The sequence below is a fragment of the Equus caballus genome, chromosome 8, assembly GCF_041296265.1.
Source record: "Equus caballus isolate H_3958 breed thoroughbred chromosome 8, TB-T2T, whole genome shotgun sequence".
Lineage (NCBI taxonomy): Eukaryota > Metazoa > Chordata > Mammalia > Perissodactyla > Equidae > Equus > Equus caballus.
The window spans coordinates 22,835,781-22,860,964 of NC_091691.1; the positions used below are offsets into that span (position 1 = coordinate 22,835,781).

Sequence of the window (25,184 nt, forward strand, 5' to 3'; positions counted from 1 at the left end):
GTAAATCCACATACTGGAATAGCACACAGATGTTAAACTATATAAACTTGACCAAGAGTTGGCAAAATACGACATGGGGGCCAAATCTGTCTCCTGTTTTTGTAAATAACGGGCACAACATAACTGGAAATAATCGGAACGTGACCACACTTATTCGTTTACTATTGTCTATCACCACTTTCTCGCTACAACAGTGGAGCTGAATAGCTGTGACAGAGACGGGAGTGCTTGCAACGCCTACCTAGCCCTTTACAGGAAAAGTCTGCTAACCCCTGAACTAACCCGCCCTGTGCCTACTGATAGGAAAAAGCTGCCAAGATATTCCACTGAGGCAAAAAAAACAGGTATGAAGCAGTTTGCAGAGTACAACGCAATTTGTATATACATGTTCTACACGCACACTCTTGTGTGTGTATATATATATATAGGCAATTTTTTGAAGGATAAACAAGAAATTTTTCACAATGATAACCACTGCAGGCTGGAACTGACTGAACAGGGCTGGAAGTGGCAACAGGAAATTTACCTTTTCATTTTATACACGTTTAGCATTGGCTAGGCAATAAATGAGGTTGGCATAACTGAGTTTCAATAGGGAAAAAATTCAAATCCCTATTTCACACCATCACAAAAACACACTGCCAATAAGTTAAATACCCAAATCAGAAAAATAAAACTCTAAAACTTAGAAAACGATACAGAACATCTTTATGAACTTGAAAAAGGAAATACTGTCTTAACTAAGACTCATAAAGCTCAAGTCATAAAGAAAACAACAGATGATTGTGATGACATCAGAAATGAAAACTCTGGTATGGCAAAAACACTATAAAAAAAATAAAAGACAAGTCACAGAAGGGAAAAAATACGTGCCAGCGATATAATACACAAAAGCTTATTACTGCAAATCAACAAGAAAAACGAGCAATTCACAGAAAGGGAAAACTGAATGAGCAATAAATCTACAAAAGGAAAGAAAAGCTCAACCTCCTGGCAAATCAGAAAAGTGAATATTAAAATAACATAGAAAGAAAAGAACAAAGATAGCATTTTTCATCTATCACACTGACAAAAATGAAACACTCTGATTATATTATACTCCCTGAATGCAATGCTAATGTGTTTTGGCCGCACCCTGAAGCTTCTGTCACGTGCATACTAATTTTACAGTAAACTAGCAGCTTAAACCAGGGGTTAGCACCCCTTCTGAAAAGGGCTATACATGGACAATATGTCTGAAAGGGCATGGCTGTGTGCTCCAAAAAAACTTGATTTTTATGGACACAAATTAGAATTTTGTATAATTCTCGTGTCACAAAGTATTATTTTTGTTTTGACATTTTCCAACTGTTTCACAATATAAAGACCATTCTTGGCTGATGAGCCATACAACCCACACAGCAGGCCAGATTTGGCCCACAAGCTGTAGTTCACTGACCCCTGGCTTATATGTAAAAATATATTAAGACCAAGCTATTTGAGGTGATATTAATTCTAGTGTTTGCTATCAAATGACCCTTAAGATGGTTCATTTGAAATAAATAACATTAGAAGTTTCAGTCAAGAAAAGAGCAAGAGGAAAGCAGAAGGCCTCGCTCCCTGGCTCATTCGTCTGTCCCTCCAGCACTTCCTGAATGACTGAGCCGCCTGCCAGCTATATGGGAAAGGCCAAGTGAGCAATTTCCAGGTCCGGGGTCCCGGGTTCTCAGAGCCCCACAGAGGAGACACGAACGCATCCCAGCGCTAACTAAACCACGCCTGGTACAGGTTAACCCGACAGGGGAACAGGCTAGCCAGGGCACTCTAACTAAACCACGCCTGGTACAGGTTAACCCGACAGGGGAACGGGCTAGCCAGGGCACTCTAACTAAACCACACCTAGTACAGGTTAATCCGACAGGGCAACGGGCTAGCCAGGGCACTCTAACTAAACCACACCTGGTACAGGTTAACCCGACAGGGCAACAGGCTAGCCAGGGCACTCTGCCCAGGGAGGAGGCCAGAGAAGTCTTAACAGAAGGGAAGTCCTGAAGTCAGTAATAACAACCACCAGAAGATTATAAAGATTTCAGGCACTGTGCTGAATAGCATATCATTTGACTCGTCATTTACAAGTACAAGTAGGATGTGAAGAGGCAAAGGAGGCAGGGAAGGGTAGCCACCAGCAGAGGGAACAGAGCTCGCAGAGGCACGCGAGTCTAAGTGTGCTGGCGCATTCAGAGAACATCCAGTAGTCCACAGCAGCTGAACTATGGGCACACACGGGAAACGCTCTGACATGAGGACAGGAAAGCCAACTGAGGGCCACCTGTGGGAGGGCCTGGGCCCCAGGAGAAAGCTTTTGGACTTAATCTAAGGGACACTGTGCAGGCATTCAAGGATTTGAAGCAGAGGAACGAAGGGATAAGATCTGAGTTTTAGAAAGGTAATTTTGGGGGCTGTGTGGAGGGTGGTGCAAAACCCAGGGGGCCAGAGGCAGAGAGGGGAGTTAGGAGGCTGACGTGATCGCGCGGGGAGGAGACGACAGGGGTCTAAACTTGGGTAGAAGCAGTGGGAGTGAACAGAAGCAAACAGGTTCTCAAGATCCTCTGGAGAAAGTCGAGAAAATTCCTGTCCAGTGATCTTTATGTTCTCTGTAAAAGAGGAAACTCAGCTGCCTGCCAAGTATGAAGGTTTGGGGTGGGAGAGTATGATGACTCTGTGGGAGTTTGGAACAGCCTTGTGGTAAATGCGAGAGGAACATGAGTGGAGGAATAGAGAGGCTGAGGGTCTCAGATGCAGCTAAAGCTCAAACAATGGCCCCCCTCGCCAGTTTGCACAGCTGGGTAATTTCCTATCCAGTGGCAGGGAAAACCTGTACTTGGGTTGCATTAAGGTGGGGAATTGCCCAGCCAGCCACCACAGCGGGTCAAAAGGACAGGAAGAGCTGTTTGGCACTTTTTCCTTCCTGCTGGCTGGAATGAGAATGTGATGGCAGGAGGTGAAGCAGCCAAGACAGACCATGAGGTGAAACTGGAAATGAAGAGTACTCACAGCAGAGCAACACAACAGAAAAAGCCCAAGTCCCTGACATCACAGGGAATATACCAGCCCCAGCTCATATACCTGGGCTTTTATGCAAAAGAAATAAACTTTACCTTGTTTCAGTCGCTGTTTTGTTAAGTTTTCTAACACTTGAAGCCAAAATGAATCGAACTTAAGTCAGTTGAACTGAGTAGGAAAAAAAGTAAAACCAGAAGGGGCCAATAAACAAAGGATCAGAGACTAGAGGTTTCATCCTGTAGGTCCAAAAGCAGGTTTAGAGGGAGGAGAGAGGAAAAGGGAAGGCTGTGATCAAAGGAGGGATTTGAACATGCACGATTTCAGAAGTAGCACAGTTCTCAGGGAAAGGTGGTTAAATTCCAGCAATAACAGTAACAACATCTACAGCAACTCTAAATTACTGAGAATTTAGGACGAGCCAAGTACTCACTGTGCTAAGCATGTGCTTTCCACAGACTGTCTCACTTAACTTTCCCCAAACCCCAAAGAGGTAGCCGCTATGATCAGCCCTAATTTAATGATGAGGGACCCAAGACTCAGAGAAGTTGAATAATTTGCCCGAGATACTCAGCCACTAAATGATGCCTGGCATTTGATTCAAGAGCCAGAATGTCACCCACTGGGATACACTGCGGCCCAATGTTCCTCTGTCTCCCCTTATCACCATTCCCCCGCCCCCACCTCAGTCTCTGAAGCTGAAAGAGAAGGAAGAGCTCACCTGCAGCCACTCTCCCTGGAGAAGGAATGAGGACTCCACCCATGTCAAAAATCACCGCTCTGTAGGTGCCGCCACCAGAATGTGTCCATCGCCGGGCTCCCTGGCGCCTGCACTGGATGTGTTTCAGGAAGGCTGCCCTCCAAGCCCCCTGGAGATGTGAGGCCTGGCAGAGCTGCCGTATGCACATGCTGAGGACCATGCTGCGTGAAAGAAGGCAGAGGCACAGCTTGCCTTCGCTGCCTCCAATCCAGACCTCCATCCTGGAGCTCAGGGATGCCAACCGCACATCTCCACTGATCTCCAGCAAACGATTCCAACCACAACCAGAATTGAACTCAGTGTCTCTGCAACCCCCCCTGGCCCCCCGCCCCAACCCCACCATACTCCTTTTCCTAAGTTCCTTAGCTCAGTAAAGGGCTCCACCATTCACTTACCTGCCCAAGCTTAGAACACTGGGATTCTCCCAACTTCCCTCAACCCTCCACCAGCCACCTCAACTCTGGGTGCTCTGTGCTGTCAGTTCTTCCTCCTGAAAATCTCCGTCTACCTCTCTCCACTCTCACTGCTATTATCTCGCCCACAGATCATTGCAACAGCCTAACTGGCTCCCTTGCCTCTTCTCAGACCTCCTTCTCGTTCTTTCTTCACTCTTCAACCAGAGTCATTTTCCAAAACTGCACATTTGATCACATTGTAACCCCAATGAAAACCTTCATCAGCTCCCTGTTGCCCTCAACATAACCTGCCTTAAAAGGCCCTCTAAGATCTGCCGCCCCCCTTCCGACAGCAACTCCACTTCCTTTTTCACCTTAACCTGGATGATCTGGACACACAAATCTGCATGCAGTTTCCTCAAACACATGATGATATCCTGCCACCAGGTCTCTGCATACGCTGCTTCCCTGGCTGGAATGCTCGCTTCCAACGGTTACCTAGTCCCAAACTGTCCTTTAGATTATAGTTTACCTGTCATTTCCTTCAAGAAACCTTTCTGGCTACCAGAAAAGACACATGAGGAGTCTCTCCTATCCACTCCCAAGATGCCCTGGACTCACCTCCTCCCAGCTCTCACAAGGCCACTGTGACACCTTCAGCCCTCCTACAGACCACTGCCACAGCCTCCTAACTGCTCACCATCGCCCTGTTTCTAGACTGACTTCTAAAAGGTTCAGGAAGAAATACACACACAACACACACATGTGCATACAGATACATGCCTATATACACATGTATAGCGATGAACCAAAAATGGCAAAATGTTAACAATTAGTCAATCTAGGTGAAGGGTATATGATGAAGGGTGTATGAGATCACTGCACTAGACTTTCCTATAGGCTTGAAATTAAAAGCTGGGGGAAAAAACAAAAATAATTAAAGCAAATTCTATTCGTAGTCAGTCCGTCATGAAAATCTTTAAGCTTCTGAAACAGACTTGTAGATACAGAAACAAACGGGTGAAAGTGAAAGAGGTGAAGGGGATTAAGAGGTACAAATCTCTAGTTATACAATAAACAAGCTATGGGGAGGTAATGTACAGCATAGGGAACACAGTCAATATTACAATAACTTTGGTTACAGATGACCACTAGACATCGTGGGGGTCATTTCGTAATATAGACAAATACAGAATCACTATGATGTAAACCTGAAACTAGTATGATACTGTACGTCAATTATACTTAAAAAAAGAAACATTCACAATTATCTAAGAATACCTGAAGTTTGGATTTATATTAACTATCATTAATGACGAATTCCCACCTAAGCATATATTTTGCCTTGAGCTATTGATACTATGCTATCATCAAGATTAGCAAGATATTCAACTTTTTTCTACCTTCATCTCATTCTTTTATAACTTCTATTTTGTATGTCTTATAATACACTTGATATGTTAACATTAAATATATGTATTAATAAATATCCATAAATCATGAACAAAATCTTTTAAGCTTTTTATGTGATTTCTATAGTTAAAAAGCTTACTAAAAATCAAGTTAGGGTCAGCCTACAAGTTTATGAGAGTCACTTCAGTGCTGCCATAAGGATTCAATAAACTATGTTAAGAATCTAAAAAAAGGATTCTAAAGCAGTAAATCTTCAAAATGATATGTAATTGGAAATTTGCTGAATTGGGGAGTAAATTTTAGAATTAAAAATTTGGAGGTTGATTTGCATTTTGTTTTACTTATATTCCTAGGCCAAGGCCAAAGTTTATGATGGAAGGAGAAATTTATTTATAGGCTCCCAAAGGCATCAACACATTTTGTGTGAGGGCTTAACAGAGATGAAGTGTCTCTGGGGCCTGAAGGACTGACTCACCCTCACTGAGGACACTGTCCTCCACAGACTCCCGCTAATGGATGAGTGGGCAATGCTCCCAGGACTAGCTTGCTTATTCCTTCCAACTAGAGTTGATGGTTCTACTCTAGCCCCTTCCAACACAACTGCTCCAGGCTGTGGCACCTGCTGGGCCCGCTGACTGGAATGCCTTGCTGTATTGGCCTGGTGAACTTCCATTCTTCTTTACATCGTAGCCTCAGCTTTACCCCTCTGGAAAGGCTGCTCTTTTTTTCCAGGCAGAACCTGGTACTACTTTCTCACTCCCATTGCTTCTTCTCTATACCTTCACTAGAGCTCTTACCCCATTGCACAGCAACTATTTTCATGTCTATCTGCTCCTATAAATTGAAGCTCTGTAAGGCAAAGACTATCTTACTCATCTTTGTATCTATCTATCACCTGGGACCTAGCAGTGTCGAGACACACAGCAGGTGCTTGGTATAAATATGAGTGGGAAGAATAAATAAACTGGATGAATCAGAAAAGAGGTGAAAGCGGGGTACAGCCTTAGTGGTGGGCAGTCATAGAGAACTGTAACTTGCCCATCTCTAACAATTCTACTTCTCTGGAACTGGCATACTCCTTTGGTACTGTAAAGAATATTTGTTTCTCCCTGCCTCTTAGAATGAGATTAGCATGAGAATATAGATTTGATACCTAAATTATGCCTTATAAATATGCACACACACTGTGCGGTGTCATATATTAGGAGATGGTTTAGTAAAGAGATTGAGCGTTGGCGCTGGAATCAGAATGCCTGGGTTTAAAGTATAGCTCTGCCACTCACTAAGCATAAGCTCCTGAGCACGGTACTCTCTCTGAGCCTCAGGTTCTTCCTCTGTAAAATGAGAATTATTATACTACCTGTTTTGTAACGTTATTACTATTACATAAGATAAAGTGCATATGGCATATGCCCTTTCACATAAATCAGTGATTCTCAACAGGTGGCAATTCTGGCCCCAAGGGGACCTTTGGCAATGGGTGGAACACTTCTGGTTTTCACCACTTGGTGGGAGGTGCTACTAGAACCTAGTGGGTCACGCCAGGGATGCACACACACCCAAAAGAACTATCAGGACGTAAAATGTCACTAGTGCAGAGGTTGAGAAAACCTGATATAAACAGTGTATGTTGAAACATATTTCACAGGGTAAAGTTGCAAGCTATATACACACATATATCATGTGGCTATGTTATTCCATACATAGTGCATATACCTACACATGTCCAGGATGTGCTGGGACACATCTTAGATATCACTATAGCACATACCTAAAATAGCTTGCTGTCATGTATGTGTCTTGTACGTATTGATTGTGGCTCTCCATATGTATATTCTAAAGGCAGTCCGACATACAGGAAAGAATGCTGAATCTCAGGAAAACTAACGTATATACACCCTCACGGCTGTACGGCGATATTATCCCAATTTTACACAATAACTAGCTCAAGGTCACACAGCTGGTAATCAAGGTCGATTCCATAAGAACTGTAACTGTGTGTTCATCTTTTTCTCCAGCGTATCCCCACCACGCCAACAGTGCCTAGGCTCTCAGTAAACATTTGTGAAGTGATGGGGGGCGGGGGGGGGGGGTAAGACCCAGATCTCTCTCCAGCGCTGAGCGCTTAACCAGCCCATCGCCCCACCTTAAGAGAGTCAGAAACACTGCCATCGAGTCCCTACGGGCCCTCAGAGAAGCGGATTCGCCTCTCTGAGCCTCAGCGTACCTCTCTTAAAGTGTGGCTGACACAAAGCAACCCTGCCTAGAGCCAGATCGAGGGGTCAAATACGACAAAAAGAGGCAAGAGCCCTCGGCGTAGCGCAGGGTCCTGGGCAATTCGGAACCCTCGCCGTCAGCTGAGGTAGGCTGAGGGCAAGGCCCTCGGGTAGGTTAACTCGGGCCTGGGTGCAAACCCACCGATCGGCCTAACGAGGGGCCCAGGGCTCGCAATCCCCGTGACTTGTCTCCTCCTGGACCTCTTCGACAGCCAGAGGCGCCGTTCGGAGGAACTCAGGTTCAGGTTCACATCTGCGCCGCGACGCCAGTCACGTGGCCGCCACCCCACCCAATCGGAGCGTACGCTGATCCGCGCATGCGTGACCCCGCGGGTCAGCGACGGTGGCCGGGAGGCGGAAGTGGAGGTTGTTGTGGTGGGTTCGAGCGAGGAGCTGCTGCTGCTGAGGCGGCGGCTGCGGCGCTGAGGTGGTGGCGGCGCTGCCGGCCCCGGGCCGCTCGGCCTCTAGGCTCGCTTCCCAGCCTCGCTTGAGCCCGCCGGGGCCCGCGCCGGCCAGCGCCTGCCCTATGAGTGTGTCACTGGTTGTCATCCGACTGGAGCTCGCAGAACACTCGCCCGTCCCCGCTGGCTTCGGCTTCAGCGCTGCGGGTGAGTCCTGCGGCCGCGCCGCCTTCCCTGGAGCCCGCGCCCGGGCCCGGGGGGCTCGCCTTCCTGAAGTACGGCCCGGAGAAAGGCTGCGGCGGGGGCTTTGGCTCAGGGAGGAGCTGAGAGGTGGTTGTTCCCTCATCTCATCCCATCCATCCTTGAGAGGCCTTCCCAGATGTCACCTCCGGGAAGCGCTCCCCGGTGCCTCCCTCCTGTGCCTTTCCGCGGCGCTCGCCCCCCGCCCCGGTTAGAGTCGAGTTGTGCAAGTCCTTCCCTCCGGGCTTGGTGAAGGCAGGGACTGGAGCCCCAGCCACGCTGGCGGGCCCGGAGTAATTAAGTCGCTCCTCGCCCTGTCACAGTAGTCCTAACTAGCGCTAAAGTTTGTACACTTCCTGGATCCCAGCTCTGGGCTGGACACTTTGTGCGCGTTATCTTCTTTGTCTTCGCGTCAGCTCTGTTGAGTAGTTGTGTGGTATGCCCTTTTACAAGTTGGCAAACTGAAGCCCAGCGATTAAATGACTTCCCGCCATGATCTGTAAGTGGTGAAGCTGCGATTCTAACTCAGAGAGCTGGGCTTGCGTCTGAGCTCTTCGCCGCCGCCGCGCAGCTCCTTCGGTGGGGAGTGCGGCCATCACTGGTTCCTCGGACCTCGGTTCCCTGCCAATAACGTTCATTCAAGAAATACTCACTGAGTGCCCACTGTCAGCTGCAGCTTTAGTTGTGTGCAGAATCAGATGTGGCCCCTGCTTTAAGGGCATCAGAGTTCAGTGGGGGAGACAGATCAATTAAGTAAGTACGCAGTAAATGTAGAATTACGACTGGGATAAGTGCAGTGAAGGTAAGGAAGAAACAGTTTGGAAAACTATTACAAGAGGATCTGTTTGATTTGGGGAGGGGAACTGGGGCCGGTGGGGATGGTGTCATTGGAAACTTACCTGAGGATGTGAATTCTGGGAAATTAAAGATTGAATATGATTTAATGGGTTACGGGCAGCTTTCAAAGGCTCACAGTGATCTCTGGGTTGTGAAGTTCAGCTAAATCGACATTAGCCACGTTTACACTTCTACCGTTAGTCATTGATTCATTTAGTCATTGATTCAGTCACTGATTCATTGAGTCAGTTACTCAACAAATGTTCTTAGAGCTTCTAGTGTGTGCCAGGCAATGTGCTGTAAGTGCTAGGGATACAGTGATGGGCAAAACAGATCTGGTCCCTGCCCTGGTAGCACTTATATGAAGGATATTTCGGTGGAGTCTCCAAATTCCTTTTCCATTTCTGTGTTTCATTGACTTAAGACAGTGCTCGCAGATTTTTCACGGCATGAGGCTAACGCAGGGTGTTTAAGAAGGCTAACCCTAAAGGCTTTTGAAAGTTTTGTTTATTAATGGTAATGACTTGATACTTTCATTTTGGGCTCAACACACAATTTCTCTTTACCAGGTATTTCTAAAATGTTGGTTCCTCTGGGCATAATCACCATGACACCGTTCTTAAGCTCTTACTCTTGTTGATTTGCTTTGAAGTGTGTGATTTCCCTGTGTTTCTGAATTTACTGCACTGAGTGTTTATTGACTGTCTGCTGGGCACCGTCGGAGCCCCAGACGTGAGGGAGATGGCCACTGCGAAGGCATCTTATTATCTTGGGGGAGGGCAGCAGAGGGAAAAGGGAAAGCTATCGATGGATACATTGAGGGTGGAGAGGAGCTTCTTTTGTTATCAGGTATTAATCATTCATGTGTTCTTTAGCAGGGGAAATGTCTGATGAGGAGATCAAAAAGAAGACGCTAGCGTCAGCTGTAGCCTGTTTAGAGGGGAAGTCACCAGGGGAGAAAGCAGCCATCATACATCAGCATCTTGGCCGTCGAGAAATGACAGATATGATCATTGAAACCATGAAGTCCAACCCAGGTATGCTTTCTAAAACCCTGGACTCTTTTGTAATGTTAGTCCCTGGTTGTCTGTTTTATACATGTTGTTCAACAAGCCCGTGATTTTGACCTCTAGCGTACTTTTATCTTTCACTGCCTATGTGCCTTACATGAGGTGGTCAAGCCACATTTCAGCTTCTCCAAATGTTTCTTCTAAGTTAATCCTAACAAACTGGGTTGATGACTCTGTTCAGTGAGGAGAGCTACTTACGTCCTAGGTCAGTGGCAGATTCTGAATGAATCCAGAGAAGCATGTTGTGTCTCCCTCTGCTCTGCCAGCTCACTCCAACCAGGGGAGTGGACGTATACTACCTCTCCAGCATACAGGTGGTCAGAACTGGTAGGTTTGGTTTTCAGGCCTGACAGCCCTGAACATTTGTCCCACTTAGGAGTGCATGATGGAGATACCGGCTCTTATTATGGTACTGCCAAATGTAAGTCCCATCCTTGAGTTTCTGAGGGTGTTAATGAGATTTTTATGGGGCAAAGAGTGCTTTCAAGTTGAGATACTCCTGTAGCTTAGCTGTTCTATGGATTTAGTTCTTAATGCAGTACGTTACAATTTCTCTGTCAAAGTTTAGTCTTCTAACTGGAAATCTTAATCTAGTTAGAATCCTTCAGTATATTTCCTATGAGTTTATAATCTGCTAATTTTTGATTTGTGAAAGATGAGCTGAAAGCTACACTGGAAGAAAGGAAGTCTTCAGAAGCATCCCCCACTGCACAGAGAAGTGAAGATCAAAGTAAAGAATGTGTAAACACTGCTCCCGATTCTCCATCCAAACAACTTCCAGAACAGATTTCCTTCTTCAGTGGGAATCCATCAGTTGAAATAGTTCATGGTATTATGCATCTATATAAGACAAAGTAAGAGAAACCTTTTTCCTTTTGAATGGTTCTGTTTTTTGCCTTAGGGCAGAGAAAAATCTCATGCCCTAAAGGAAAGTGGATATTTTAGGCTTCAAAACATAGTACTTTCATATATCGTGTGTTAGAGAATTCTTAGATGTTTTACATTTGGTTAATCTTGTAGATTGGGGCAGAGCTTCTCCTTATAAAAGAATCGTTTAGATACACTTGAGAAAATACCTAGGAAAACATTCCCTGAGAAGGTAGGCATGCAAGGTGATTGGGAAATTGAAAGGAAGGAAGATGGAAAAGAAAAGAAAAATTATAGGTGATCCATAACATCACTGTAGTCTTGTATCCCCACCAAATCTTAACTAAAGAAGCTGCTAAGATGTCAATTAATAGATTGTAAGGTCATCACCTCTTTTCACCCCTGTCTGAGGTCCAAACAAAGCCTTTTGGAGACCAAAGCAATTGGCTAGATGATCTGTAAGCTGGGCCATCAGCTCCTTGGATGATTGGTAGCCGATCTCTTTAAAGGCTGTCCTTGTCCTAACTTGTGTGCTAGATCCCCCCTGGGAAACAGTGAATGCTCATGTGGCCATTTTGGATCACAGCTGTTGAAGTGAGTTTGCGGCATTTCAAAAGTAAAGTGCGTTGTAAGAGGTTTGTCTTTCCCCTCTATGCCACCTATTCCAACCCAGCAACACTTTCCGTGATCTCCAGAGTCACATCCTCATGGTTCAGAGTTCTCTTTCTTATATTTAGAGCTCTTTTCTCATCTAGACCCTTCGAGAGAAGTCCATAGTTAGAGAGTGCTTCTAAGTCACCTAATGACAGATTATTATTAAAAAATTAATGAGAGTAAAACACTTTGCTTAATATAGATTTATAACCACAACAAGCCTTTAACTGAAGATTAAAAATTTCAGTGGTGGGTGTGATGTAGAACATTTCAAAGCTTACCTTAAACTCCATGGCAGATATGTTTAAGCGATTCTGCATTGACCCATGTAGTGTGTATTTGCACGTAAATAAGCTGTTCAAGTTGATTTGTGAAGTACAGTCATGCATCGCATAACGACGTTTCAGTCAGTGATGGACCGTGTATACGGCGGTGGTCCCATAAGATGAGAACCATGTAGCCTAGGTGTGTAGCAGGCTATACCATCTAGGTTTGTGTAAATACACGCTATCATGTTCACATAATGATGAAATTGCCTAGCGATGCATTTCTCAGAACGTATCTCTGTCATTAAGTGATGCGTGACTGTATTACGAGTTTTATTTTTTCCTATTTTCTTGGACATAAAAGTTGTCTAATAAGTATTGTCTGAACTAACCATACCTCATCTATTGAAGACAGTCTAATTATTGTCTTATTAGTAAGATGACCTCCTTAAAAGAAGATGTGAGGCGCAGTGCCATGCTGTGTATTCTCACAGTGCCTGCTACAATGACCAGTCATGACCTTATGAAGTTTGTCGCCCCATTTAATGAAGTAATTGAACAAATGAAAATCATCAGAGACTCTACTCCAAATCAATATATGGTGCTGATAAAGTTTAGTGCACAGGTAAAAGTTAAGATATTAAAAATCTCTTTGCCACAGAAACTGTTTTTTTGAAACTGTATGATACTAGCTGTGTGTGATTTACAACATTTTGCAATTAAGATTCTTGATATACATATCTTCTGGGATAGTGTTGTAATTCTAGAAATACGTCTAAATTCACTAGCAGACACTCAACTCTAATTCATGCTCATAATTTTTTATAAAGCAGGTTGGGTATGAAATCTAGGGTTTGTTTATCCAGTAGTAATTATTCTAGTAGAGCAATAGTTCCCAAACTTTTTGAAGTTGACACCATATTATTATTTGCCATTATAACACTGTGCCCCTGCTTCTTTCATTCTCTTTTTAAAAGATCTTTGGCACATTTTAGAAAATAAAATCCATTTTATTTTTTAAAATTTTGGTGACAGGAGGGATTTTTTGACATTCCTTGAAGTGTTAAAGATACTTGAGAGTTCTGATTGGAAATCACTACAATAGAGAGATAGAAACACTGAAAGAAAGGTGATATTTTAGATTTTTAAAAGTACTTGTGTATTATAACAGATAGTTTTTGATAGAGGAAGGTTTTGCCATTTAATCCATTTCACTTGTTGCGTTAAGCAACACTTGCCATGTGCCTCAGATGTAAGGTGTTAGAAAGATATTCTCTTGGTTTTATAAGCTCATTCTTTTGAATATGCATGTTTCTATATGAATATAAAAATGAGATAAGCTTTCCGTATTATCCAGGTTATTAAAGAGCTACCCTGTCTGTAGGTTTCATTCGATTTGGCTTTTTTAATAGCCTGTTATATTTGTCCATTAAAATTTCATTAGGTTTTGAAATATAGCTTTGTCAAAAGTTACTTTTTTCATTGATAAATAGCTTCTTGAATTTGCTCCAGATGAACAGTTCCGACTTGCAGATTGACAAACAAATGGGTGTGCCTGTAGGATCATTTGCTATTGCCTCTGAGCAGTCACCTCTGTTGATGGGTGAAAGGGAGCCCAGGATGGAAGGCCTGCTTGTTGTCTCCTCTTATCTCATTACAGAATCCAGAGTTGACAGCAGTAGCAGCCTTTCATTTGCCATGGGGAGGAAATCAAGAAAAGCGAGAGTTCGATTATATTTGTACCTGTTCCATAGGCCACAGAAAGAGAACCTTAGTGTGGAGTTTCCTGTACAAGAGGGTACACAGTTGTTCTCTGTAACCTTTACAAAGCACCCCGCCATTGAGGGAGACATTTCAAACATGTATTTCAACTATCCTATAGGCTTAGATTTCACGAGTTGACTTCGAGAACAAGAAAGCACTTAACTGCTTTCACTGACTCTCAAGAGACCTTCCAAGGTCACTGAGGAGCTTTGCAAACAATGGGCAAGTGGCACCTTAAACCTTTTCAATCTGGTAACACATGTAGTAATAAGGATAATGATGATAGTGTGCCACCTGTATTGACTGCTTATTCTGTACCACTCACCAAGTGCCAAGTGCTTAAGGTGCAATGTCTCGTTGAATCCTCACTACAGCCCTATGAGGTAGACAGGTACTGTTGTTATCCTTGTTTTACCAACAAGGAAACTGCAGAGGGGTTACTGATTTGCCCAGGGTTACACAGCTGGAAATAAGTGACTGAGCTGAGATTTGAGCCCTCACTTTTAATCTCTAGGGTATACTCCTCTTCCAGTAGGAGGGGGATGAAAGTGTGGGGAAGGGGAGATAGTCACTGTTTGCAAGAAATTGTGTAACAGCAGTATTTTAGTTATAGCTTCTACTTAATTAAGGTCAGTCAACAAGTAACACATAAGAAAAGTCAAGAAACAGATTGGGAAAAAATGTTTAAGGACATATTAGACTTTTAAAATAGTCTGAAGTCTAATAAACCCACAAACTTCCCTGTAGCAAGTGCTACCCTTCATAGTGTGCAGATGATACTGTGAAAATTTTCTGTTAACTGTTAATAGATTTTCTTTGTACTTCTGCACTGTCTCTCTACCTCTGTCTTTTGACCAAGTGCCGGTTGTTCAAGTTGATGGATGTTTTCTGAGACTCTGAAACAGCTTGCTCCATGCTCTTCCCCATGGGGATAGAGCCCTTGACCTTAGTATCATGAGTTATATTGCTGATGCTGGATCTTGGGGTCCAAGGCTCATCCTATAAAGGATCTTCTAAGATCTAAAAACACCATCCTGGTATAAGGCTTGAAGTTGTTAAATTGGTATTGGGCCCTAATGAGAATAACAGACTCGTTAACTACCAACGGTTAAGCACTTCCCAGATAGACGACGCCAGGCCTGTGCTGAATGCTTTTCATGCAGTAACTCCTTGAGTCCTCTCAACAATGCCAGGAGGTAGGTGTCATTGCTTTCATCTTTCATAATTGAGGAAACAAGCCGCGATAGGTCACTTACCCAAGGCTACGTAGCTAAAAGTGCCAGAGTTAGGATTCAAACCCAGGCAGCCTGACTCCATAGCCTGGGCAGCTAACTATATTTTTATTCCTTTCTTTTGCTCACCAGAGAATTTTTATTAAAAACTAATAGGCCTTCTCTGTATCTTTGCTAATCTCTTAAATTTCTGTTGGCCTCAGCTTTATGCTGGAGGTGTTATAAAGAGATGTGTTTACAGAATTGTACTGTGACCTTTAGGGAACTTGGTCTTTGGGGAAGGAATTTTTAATTCATCAAGACACAGGAAGGCAAGAGGGGGTTCAGTTTTGTTGTTCTTGGGGCCAAAAAAGGACACATAGCCTCTCAATAGAGTATGTTGGTTCATTTTTATTCCCTTGCATGCTTAGGACGGCCCAGGAGATCCCTCTTGAGAAGTGAAAATATGTTCTCAACACTATAGTTGATCACTGATGGTAAAGGAAGCTTGATCATAATAGGTTTTTCTTTTTCCGAGTTTATCCTGAGAAGAGAACAATAAAAACAAAGGACTAGAAAAAAAACAAAAGCTGGGTTTTTTTAAATTGGAGGCTCCACACAATGCAAGCATTTTAAGTAAAAGAGTTGTTTCTTCTGTTTTTTTTTGTAGTTAGCTTCAGCCTTTTGTTTTGTGCATTTCAGTGGTGGGTTGAAGTAGGAATCATGTGTACTTTGTTCCCTCCTCTCGTGCTTGTGCATAGCACGGTGCCTGCCACATGCTGGGTGCTCAGTAAATATTCAGACAAGTGAAGTACGTTTCCAATGCTAAGATTTTAAAGAAGAGATCAATGTGTTCCAAAAAATACTTTTTTTAGGTATAGATAAACAACTCCCACAAGGAAGGAGTAAAGTATCTGGTATTGAGTAGGTTTTGTCACATGCCCAGTGTCACAAACCTTGTCCCTTCCTCTGAGGAGGCCTGGTTGCTTGGTGAGCGTTTATGGAGCTGAAGGTCTGAGGAGGGGTCTGCAACTGCACCCACTCCTGGTGCTGCTTGAGGCCCTGAAGAGCTGACCCGTGGCCCTCACTTCCTGGCAGTCACTTCCCTCGGTCCATGAATCCATTTGTTCACTCTGCTGCTTACTCATCCAAAAGCATTTTGTTGCTCTGGAAGAATGAGGGAGGCCATTTTAGGTTGCCTCCTCTTAGTTTTAAAAGGATTTATTATCCATGAACGAGCTTTTAAAATTTTGAAGTTAAAATGCACTGTATGCAATACACAGGTTGTTTCCTGAAGAAAAGCCACCTTTCCCCCCAAAAAAAACTATGTTCAGAATTGATCATCCTTCCTCAGCTACTTAGCTCGTCCTTCCTCAGCTGCTTAGCTCACTTGGTCATATGAAGAAAGTATAAATAATCAAGAATCTATACTTCAGTTACATCATCAGAATGAAATTAAAAGCTGCTGAAAAACTTGTGGTGGCTACAAGATTCAGAACTCTAGGAAGGTAGACAGGCGTGACTGTTTTTGCTTGGTACAGACTTGAATCTCTTCCTAGAGGCTGACAGTGCAGCATTTCACTGTTTTGCAGAACACATTTCTTCCCCAAAGCAGCTTGTCTTTATTGGTAGGACCAAAGCACACACCTTTCTACATTTGAGCTAAAGCCCATTTGAGAGTGAGATCCAGACAAGCCTTGGCCTCCCAGCTGCCTCTAAAAATTGCTGAGTTTAAAAACTGGAATCATCTCTTTGTTGCTTTCTACTAAGGCTAGACTGGAAGGTTTAATTTACTCTTGTCCATTTTCACAAATGCACATGTGCCTTCGCAGCATTTCCTACAGGGACCTCTTGCCCCTGATTCCATCTGTCTTCTACTCCAAAGCAAGGAGACTACTAGTATTTTAAAATCTGGCTCATCTTGACCTTTTGATCTTGGCCAAGAATTTTGCTTTTGGTATTACATGCTTGGTTGTTTAAAACCTCCTAATGGGATCCTTGTCTATCATGTATTATTAATATTTGGTTTATTGAAGAGAAGGAGCTGGCTTTTCACTCCATACCAGTTCTACTGGTCCTTTATTCTTTCTAACGTAGATGCTGACTTTTTTAAAAAAGAGCTCTTCTCTAACAATCGTGAGTTATGATCTGGTTCCAAGCTTTGCAAAAATAAGTGTTTACTCTCAGCTGCCGAGAAAATGCTGACTAGAGGAAAAAAATACTGGTATCAAGGGAAACGTTGACTTTTGCTGGTTGAATATTAAAATTGTACTAGCTGTCAGCTTATTGCACTTCAGTAGCTTCTGCTACTTCAAGTAAAACTATCCTGGATCAAGAACATTGTAGAGGTGTACGGTGTTGACCTGCAGAGTTCTATTAGCCTATGAACCTGCTTCCACAGATGTTACTTTTTGCTGTCTCTCCTAAGTATAAATTTTAGAAGCTGATGAAGAGAGTAACTGAAGCCGTGTATCTTGAATATAAAGCAAATTTTCAGGATCTCTCTCTTAATTTTTTCCTTTTCCCCATTGGTATACCTAGGCTGATGCAGATAGTTTTTATATGGCATGCAATGGCCGCCAGTTCAACTCAATAGAAGACGATGTTTGCCAGCTGGTCTATGTGGAAAGGGCTGAAGTACTGAAATCTGAAGATGTAAGTGTGAATAAATCTTGTCCTTGATATAAATATATCAGAATGGTATAAAGTTAAATGTTAAAATATTTGTGGGGGCCGGCCCGGTGGCGCAGCGGTTAACTTCGCACATTCATCTTCTCGGCGCCCCAGGGTTTGCTGGTTCAGATCCCGGGTGCGGACATGGCACCGCTTGGCACGCCATGTTGTGGTAGGTGTCCCACGTATAAAGTAGAGGAAGATGGGCATGGATGTTAGCTCAGGGCCAGTCTTCCTCAGCAAAAAGAGGAGGATTGGCAGTAGTTAGCTCAGGGCTAATCTTCTGCAAAAAAAAATATACTCTGACGTGACGTACATTAAAAAAAAATGATAAAATAAAATAAAATATTTGTGGAAGTTTCCAGAATGGGCCAATCCACAGAGACAGAAAGTAGATTAATGGTTGTCAGAGGCTGGGGGAAGACGAATGGGGAGTAACTGGTAACAGTTATGAGGTTTCTTTTTGGGATGATAGAAATGTTCTAGAATTAGATAGTGGTGATGGCTGCAGAACCTTGTGAATATAGTAAAACCCACTGAATTGTACCCTTTAAAATGGCATATTTTATACTATGTGACTTTTCTCTCAATTTTCTTTAACTGCCCAAAAATTTTTTTAAAAAAGATACTATCAATGTTGTTGAAATTGAATGTTCATTTATTCCAGATCAACGAAACATCACCTGGAGCCTAAAAGAAGTGTCTTTGTTTTCAATATTAACCCTTAATCCTTATCCTCATTCTCCATTCTGTTTTGATAGCAGTTTGTAATTGCTCTGATCTGCCACCCTCTGTTGGGACCTTTCCTACAATAAGTGCTCACTTCAATCATTTTATAAAGTCGTAGATTTAGCTCTGTAATATTTTTAAGATTTCTTTTCTTTTCAAACTAGACCTAAAGGGCTTTTTACCTCAAAATCAGCTTGACAGGAATAAGTTCTGAGTAGATGGTTCTTTGATTAGATTATGTAAAAGAAAAATTGGTGAGTGATAAAATTGGGCTTCCCTTGTGCCAGATGCTATGCAAGGCCTCAATTTGAGATTATTTTTCTCTAAACGTACATGAATTTTTGAGACATTTCCTGTAGATATCTACTCTTCAGGGATCGTAGATTAATGTGATTTTTCTCCGCATGTCCTTCTGTGTGCCTGCCCACCTTTGTCTCAATAATTCCTGCTCGTCTTACCACTGGCAGGGCTCAGGTCTGACATTGGTGTCTTAGGCGTCCTTTTCTGGACCACCTAGACCATTATGCCTCCTCTTTCACACCCTCTTAGAGCTCCCTGTGCTTTTCTTTCATAGCACTTACGACTATTGGTAATTACACTTTTTTTTTTAAATTTGATTTTTGTGTCTCTCATTAGTAGATTCTACGCTCTATGAGGGCAGGGCCTGACTTTGCTTTTTGGACTCACTGAGTGTGTTTTGCTCACCATTGTTCCACAGCTAGAACGGTGTCTGGCACATAAAGCAGGGACTCGCTAAGCGTGTGTTAAAGGAATAGATCAAACCAGTGCTGTTGATGCTATTGTCACTCAGTAGAAAGTGTTAAGTTTTCATTCTCTCTGTGGAAAGCCCGTTCAGACCCATTCCTGCTCTGCTGCTCTGATTCATTGTGTGCTCCTATAGTCATAGACCTTTAGAGTCAGAGAACCAGGAGGCTGGTCACATTTTCGACTCTCTGTTAGGCTTTTGGCAGCAGTCTCCCTTGCTAGGATGTCAGCTCCGTAGGGGCAGGCATCTTTGTCTGCTTTGTTCACCACCATATTTCCAGTGCCTAGCACAGTGCTGGGAATATAGGAGCTGCCCAATCAATACTTGTTACACGAATGAAAATCTTACCATTTTAAAGCATTTGCACAGAGCAATAATGTTGAGAACATCCTACCAGGAGTCAGAAAGCAATGGGAAAACTATTGTTTAAAAAAAACACTTAGAACTGGTGGATGAAGGGTGAGGCTCATGCGAGGTGTTTCCCCAGGGTGCCAGCCTCCCCGTGATGGACCTGACTGAGCTCCCCAAGTGCACAGTGTGTCTGGAGCGCATGGACGAGTCTGTGAACGGCATCCTCACCACCCTATGTAACCACAGCTTCCACAGCCAGTGTCTGCAGCGCTGGGACGACACGACGTGAGTACCAGAGCTCACCCCCGCCCTCTCAAAGCCCATTATTACCCTTTCCTAGAATTGAAAATAGCCACCACCGAAAAGGAATTATTCCAGGTGTCTGACTTTGTAACCAGGACACCGCAGTAGTTCAGAGGTCCCATGGAAAGGCCTTCCGTTTGCTTCTTCACTTTCCTCAATTTGCATGGGAATCAGCATTCTTAGACCACCTCCGTTTAGATGCTGACTCTAAATCTTTGTGGAATTTTTCAAAGCAGCATGAGTTGTTTCTTTCCAAGAGCCAGGCAGAGAATAAGAAAAAAAAAAAAAGGTAAAGCTCAGCTTTGAGGCTCTTAGACTAAAATGAAGTCTGGGTCTAAAATCTTGTTTCTCGCCTGCTCTTGATGTCTATCATTTACTTGGCTTTCTTGTCAGCTGGGCTGTGGCAATGCACTGTTTTAGATTTATCACGCTGTTGACGGCTCAGCGGCCAGTAGCCATAGCAGTCACTAAGTATGGGGCACATGTGTACCTACAGTCCTGTTTCCCAGGGCAGCAGAGGCCTTATTTGTAGGGTGGTATTGTGCAGACAACTGAGGTGTGACCTGTACCTTTATTTTTTTAAATAAAAGGTTGTTGCTTCCTTTGCAAAGTGCACTGTGGGACTTAGAAAGGTAGATCAGACGCTGGCCTCATGGGTTTCCCGGGACGGAGAAGAAGACGCAGAATCAAGTAGTCACACAATAAATGTGAAGTCACAGCCATACAGATGTTACAAAGGAGCAGTGTGCAGCATTGTGACTGGAGAGCTAGGGCCCCGACACAGCCAGGGCTGTCTGAGTGGTGGCATCTCAAGGAGGATGAGTACGAGTTAGCCAGTGAAGAGGGGGACCTGAGAGAAGCGTTGGGGGTGGGGCGTACACAGGAAAGGGAAGATCACATTCCACAGCCCAGAAGTTAGGGAGGTGAAAGTCCACAGGAGTCTCTGTTCTCCACCCCCAAGTGACCACAAGAAGAATGCCAGCTTTAGAGCAGATTAGTGGTTACCAGAGGGGAGGGCGGTTCGGGGGCGGACATAAGAGGTAAAGGGACACATATATATGGTGACTGACAAATAATAATGTACAACTGAAATCTCACAATGTTATAAACTATTATGCCCTCAGTAAAATCATGAAAAAAAAAAGAATGCCAGCTTTCACAGAGCTGGGACCCTATCTGCCTTGTTCACTGCTGTGCCCCTCATACCTAAGAGGAGACCTGGTCCACAGTAGGAACTCAGAAAATATTCTTGAGCAAATAAATAAACCCTGGGGTTTCCCTAGTTTGTTTAGCTGGACAAGAAGCTTCCCCCAGTTCTGCAGAGTCCTCAGTCAGCTCTGGGCTATCATTTAGGGGTTCTTCAAAGAATCGTCCAGGGTTAAGTTTGCCTTGAATCGACTTACACTGAGGCACGTGCATTCCCTAAATGTTCCGCACCTTGTGTCCGTCTGCTACACCAGTTAAGTTCTGGACACTTCTTAGTTCCCCACCACTCGTTTTACTTTCAGTACAGGTTAATTATCATAGAGCCATAGCGTTTTACAGCTGGAAGTTTCCATCTTGTCCAACCCCTGCGTTTTACAGAGGAAGAAACTGAGGCCCAGTGGTGAAAATTAGCATGCTCAAAGCGCATGCTCAAAGCTCATGGTCCTGCCAGAGAATGCCAGGACTGAGACTAGAATTCAGCCCTCGGTAGGGGATGTGAGGCCAGGTGGCTGCCCTCAAAAAACATGCAGTTCCTTCAGCAAGTGGGTTGTGAGCCTCAGTATATGCACAGGACAGTGCTGGCTGCTGGTGGTGGAGAATCATACAGATCCCCTCAGGGAAGTTCAGTCTGCTCAGGGAGTTTACACGTGGACACAGGTGCGTACGAGCCAGGGTAGAGACTGGAGGAGATGGGAACGGCTCCCCCACTGGCTGGTCAGGGAGGGCTGCAGGGAGGAGGCAGCATTGGTACCAGGTCCTGAAGGGTGGTTTGCTGACACGTGGAGATGTCAGGGAAGGACATTCTAGGAGGGTTTCCCCAAGTATCTCCTCAGGGAAATAAGATGACAACTCAAAATTATTTTTGAAGGGGAAGGCAGGAAGAATTTAATAAGCTTTATTTTTTAATAGATGAGATGCTGTATCATAGAGTGCTAATTGTATAGTACAAACAAGTTTATTTTTGTAATATTTTCCCTTTTGTCCTTTTTGTTCTCAAGATCATACTTAACATCTCAGAAAGATCATTCTGGTACAATGTAGAAAATTAGATTTCAGAACTTGTTTGTTGTTTTCTTATCCAACCACCACCACAGCCACCACACAGACCAAGGGGATGACACAGAGTGGTTTCTGCCTTTGACAAGACTGCTTGCTGCTTACTAGCTGCCACTTTTGTTATTTCTTCTTCAAGTTTGTCCTCTGTCTTCTCTTTTGATGCTAAAGTGAGAGACAGACTGGATCCTTTAGCTTTCTCCTAGGGAACACAGATAGAGCCTGGTTATCTGCGACAAGAACTTAGTGTTCTTCCTGCTTATTTCCTTTTCTTGGTTTTATTTACTCAGTTGAGTAACAAACTAATACTAGTTGTATCTTGAGCATTGTTTCTTCTTGGTGCCGTTTCAGTTTGCCTCAACTATAACCCACCTTCTATCATTTTTGCCCATCTGACAAAAATATTCATGACTGGTACTTAGCACTGCTTTGTCTTGAATATAATAGAAAAGGTTTAATGGATTTTTTTCAATGCTGTCTTTTTTTTCCGGCTTTAATGACGTACAGTTGACAATAAAAAATTGTATATATTTAAGTTGTATAACTTCATGACACGATACACATATACATTGTGAAATATTCACCACAACCAAGCCAATCAGCATATCCATCACTTCACACCTTTGCCATTTTCTTTTTCTTCTTTCCTTTTTTTTTTTGTTTGGTGAGAACACCCAAGATCTACCCTATTAGCAAATTTCAAGTAGACAGTACAATATTGTCGACTGTAGTCACGTTGATGTATACCAGTTCTCTAGAACTTACTCATCTTGCATAACTGGAACTTTGTACCCTTTGACCAACATCTCCCCATTTCCCCCTCCCCCAGCCCCTTGTAACTACTTTTCTACTCTCTGTATCCGAATTTGGCATCAGTGCCATTTTTATTGGCTTTTTGTAAATTGAAACTTGATTAGTCACAGAGCACTGGTGTCTTCTTCCACATGATGTTCATTGTATGGTAAATGTCATGTGCATTTCAGGAAGTATATTAACTTTTTTTTTTTTTAGTATGAAATTTATTACACATTTTAGTTTGAACTCTTAGAAGCAACCTTGAGAGGACAAGGTACATTTTGAATGATTTAAATCTTTGAGAAGTGGTGATAAAGGTAGATTGTTTGAAGTAAAAATACCTTATGGATAACCAGACATGAAACAAAATTAGTAACTTGTCTCAGATCCCTAATTCTAACCTGTAAATATTTAGTTCTTTGATTATCTAAGACAGAAGAGTGGAAAAAGGTATGAAGCAGATCCAGATTTCTCCCTTTTCCTCTGCTTTATCAAGATTTTCTGTTTTTTCATTTTGTTTGAGAATAGCTGAAAGTGTTTATCTTTTGAGTGATATCCTTAGTTATGACAAATTTTAAAATATTATATAAGAGAGGGAGGATATAACATTCAGTTTTTGACTTTTGGGTTCTGTAACATCTGTCTTTTATATTTAATCTGTACCACTATCTTTTGGTATCCTGGCTAGATGCCCTGTGTGCCGGTACTGTCAAACGCCAGAGCCAGTAGAAGAAAACAAGTGTTTCGAGTGTGGTGTTCAGGAAGTAAGTAATGCGTGGTGGAAAAGAATAATGAACACAGCTCTAATTGTCTGGGGTTTTCTCTTGCCTTGTGTGGCTTAAATTCTTTTTGAGACAGATTTTTTTTTTCTTTTTTGTCTAGGGTCAGGCAACAAATACAAAAACACAAATTATTTTACTCCTAAGCAAAATCCTTTGTGCTTTTATCTTTGTTCTTTGAAAAGGCCTGGAGTTTTATTGATAAATTGTGCATATTTTTCTTGCTATTTGCATAGAGTACCATAGAAATTAGAGCAAAAAAATGATTGAGTCAGAAGAGCATCCCTGCCTGTTGGGTATTAACCGTAAATTTATTCAAAACTCTTGTAGAAACAACTGTAAATCTCATTTCTCCATCAGGCCCCTTCCCACCCTGCGTGGGCCAGGTCAGGTATTTTTATAACTAATTAAGATCTTACCTCCTTCTTGGCAGAACCTTTGGATTTGTTTAATTTGTGGCCACATAGGATGTGGACGATATGTAAGTCGACATGCTTATAAACACTTTGAGGAAACCCAGCACACGTATGCCATGCAGCTCACCAACCATCGAGTCTGGGACTATGCTGGAGGTGAACACTGCTCTCATTTTCTAATTTGGATTCATTCTGTGTGAAAACTTCTCCTTCAGAACCTCTCCACTTTCTCTCTCAGCTTGAAATCTTCCTGACAGCTATGGCAAACTCAAAATCTCATGATGCCCTTAGGGCACTATTTCCTATGAATGGCCTGAATTGCGCATTATAAAGAGAATTAATACTTCCCCTCTTGCCCTCTCACTCTTTTTTAAGTTCAAATGATTTAACTCACTTTTAAAGAAACATTGCAGGGCATTTAATTTAGATCTGAAAAACAAAAATTCTGTCAAAGTAAAAGGGTAGGAGACTACCCTTTTCATTCTGAAGAAACACGCCTTGGTTGACTCTTTTCTTTAGATAATTATGTCCATCGACTGGTTGCAAGTAAAACAGATGGAAAAATAGTACAGTATGAATGTGAGGGTGATACCTGCCAGGAAGAGAAAATAGATGCCTTACAGTTAGAGGTAAGATACTTTATTAGTAATTACTAAATACCTATTTCTACTGCTTTTTCCTATTCTAACTTGAAAGGTTGTTTGGGCTTCTAATTTTGCCATTTACCCTGCATGTCAACTTTTTTAAAAGCTGTATCATTGCTGTGAGGATTGTTAAAATAGTCTCATTGTCTCATTTTCTTCTTTGAAGTCTGAGTTTCACTGTGCCTCTCTGATTTTCAATACGATGTTCCTAGTGCTCCCAAGTCCAGTGTGCAGGTTGTTCTCCATAGCTGCAGTGAAACTAGAAGCCAAGACTCT

General features: G+C 42.9%; 2 protein-coding genes across 7 annotated transcripts in view; one reads left to right on the forward strand and one right to left on the reverse strand.

The window, feature by feature from the left end:
- The window catches only part of ACAD10 (acyl-CoA dehydrogenase family member 10), a 50,499-nt gene extending 42,274 nt beyond the window's left edge, over positions 1-8,225 (reverse strand). Inside the window, exons 1-2 of one of the 3 annotated variants that reach the window (XR_011420808.1) lie at positions 8,026-8,179; positions 3,761-3,960 (exon numbers count right to left, since the gene is read on the reverse strand). Coding sequence is in view for 2 of the 3 variants with exons in the window: in XM_014742196.3 (XP_014597682.1) it covers positions 3,761-3,959 (199 nt within the window). In the remaining variant the exon portion in view is untranslated. Of the gene's footprint in view, positions 1-3,760; positions 3,961-8,025 lie in introns of all 3 variants that reach the window. The other 2 variants (XM_014742196.3, XM_023648137.2) reach the window with 2 other exon arrangements.
- Positions 8,201-25,184, forward strand: part of BRAP (BRCA1 associated protein) — a 28,566-nt gene continuing 11,582 nt past the window's right edge. The window contains exons 1-9 of one of the 4 annotated variants that reach the window (XM_001494131.6): positions 8,201-8,491; positions 10,237-10,398; positions 11,087-11,285; positions 12,654-12,843; positions 17,735-17,848; positions 19,849-19,997; positions 23,758-23,833; positions 24,282-24,420; positions 24,784-24,893. In XM_001494131.6, the coding sequence (XP_001494181.1) occupies positions 8,410-8,491; positions 10,237-10,398; positions 11,087-11,285; positions 12,654-12,843; positions 17,735-17,848; positions 19,849-19,997; positions 23,758-23,833; positions 24,282-24,420; positions 24,784-24,893 (1,221 nt within the window). In that variant the 5' untranslated portion in view covers positions 8,201-8,409. The remainder of the gene's footprint in view (positions 8,492-10,236; positions 10,399-11,086; positions 11,286-12,653; positions 12,844-17,734; positions 17,849-19,848; positions 19,998-23,757; positions 23,834-24,281; positions 24,421-24,783; positions 24,894-25,184) is intronic. The other 3 variants (XM_005612596.4, XM_014742197.3, XM_070220106.1) reach the window with 3 other exon arrangements.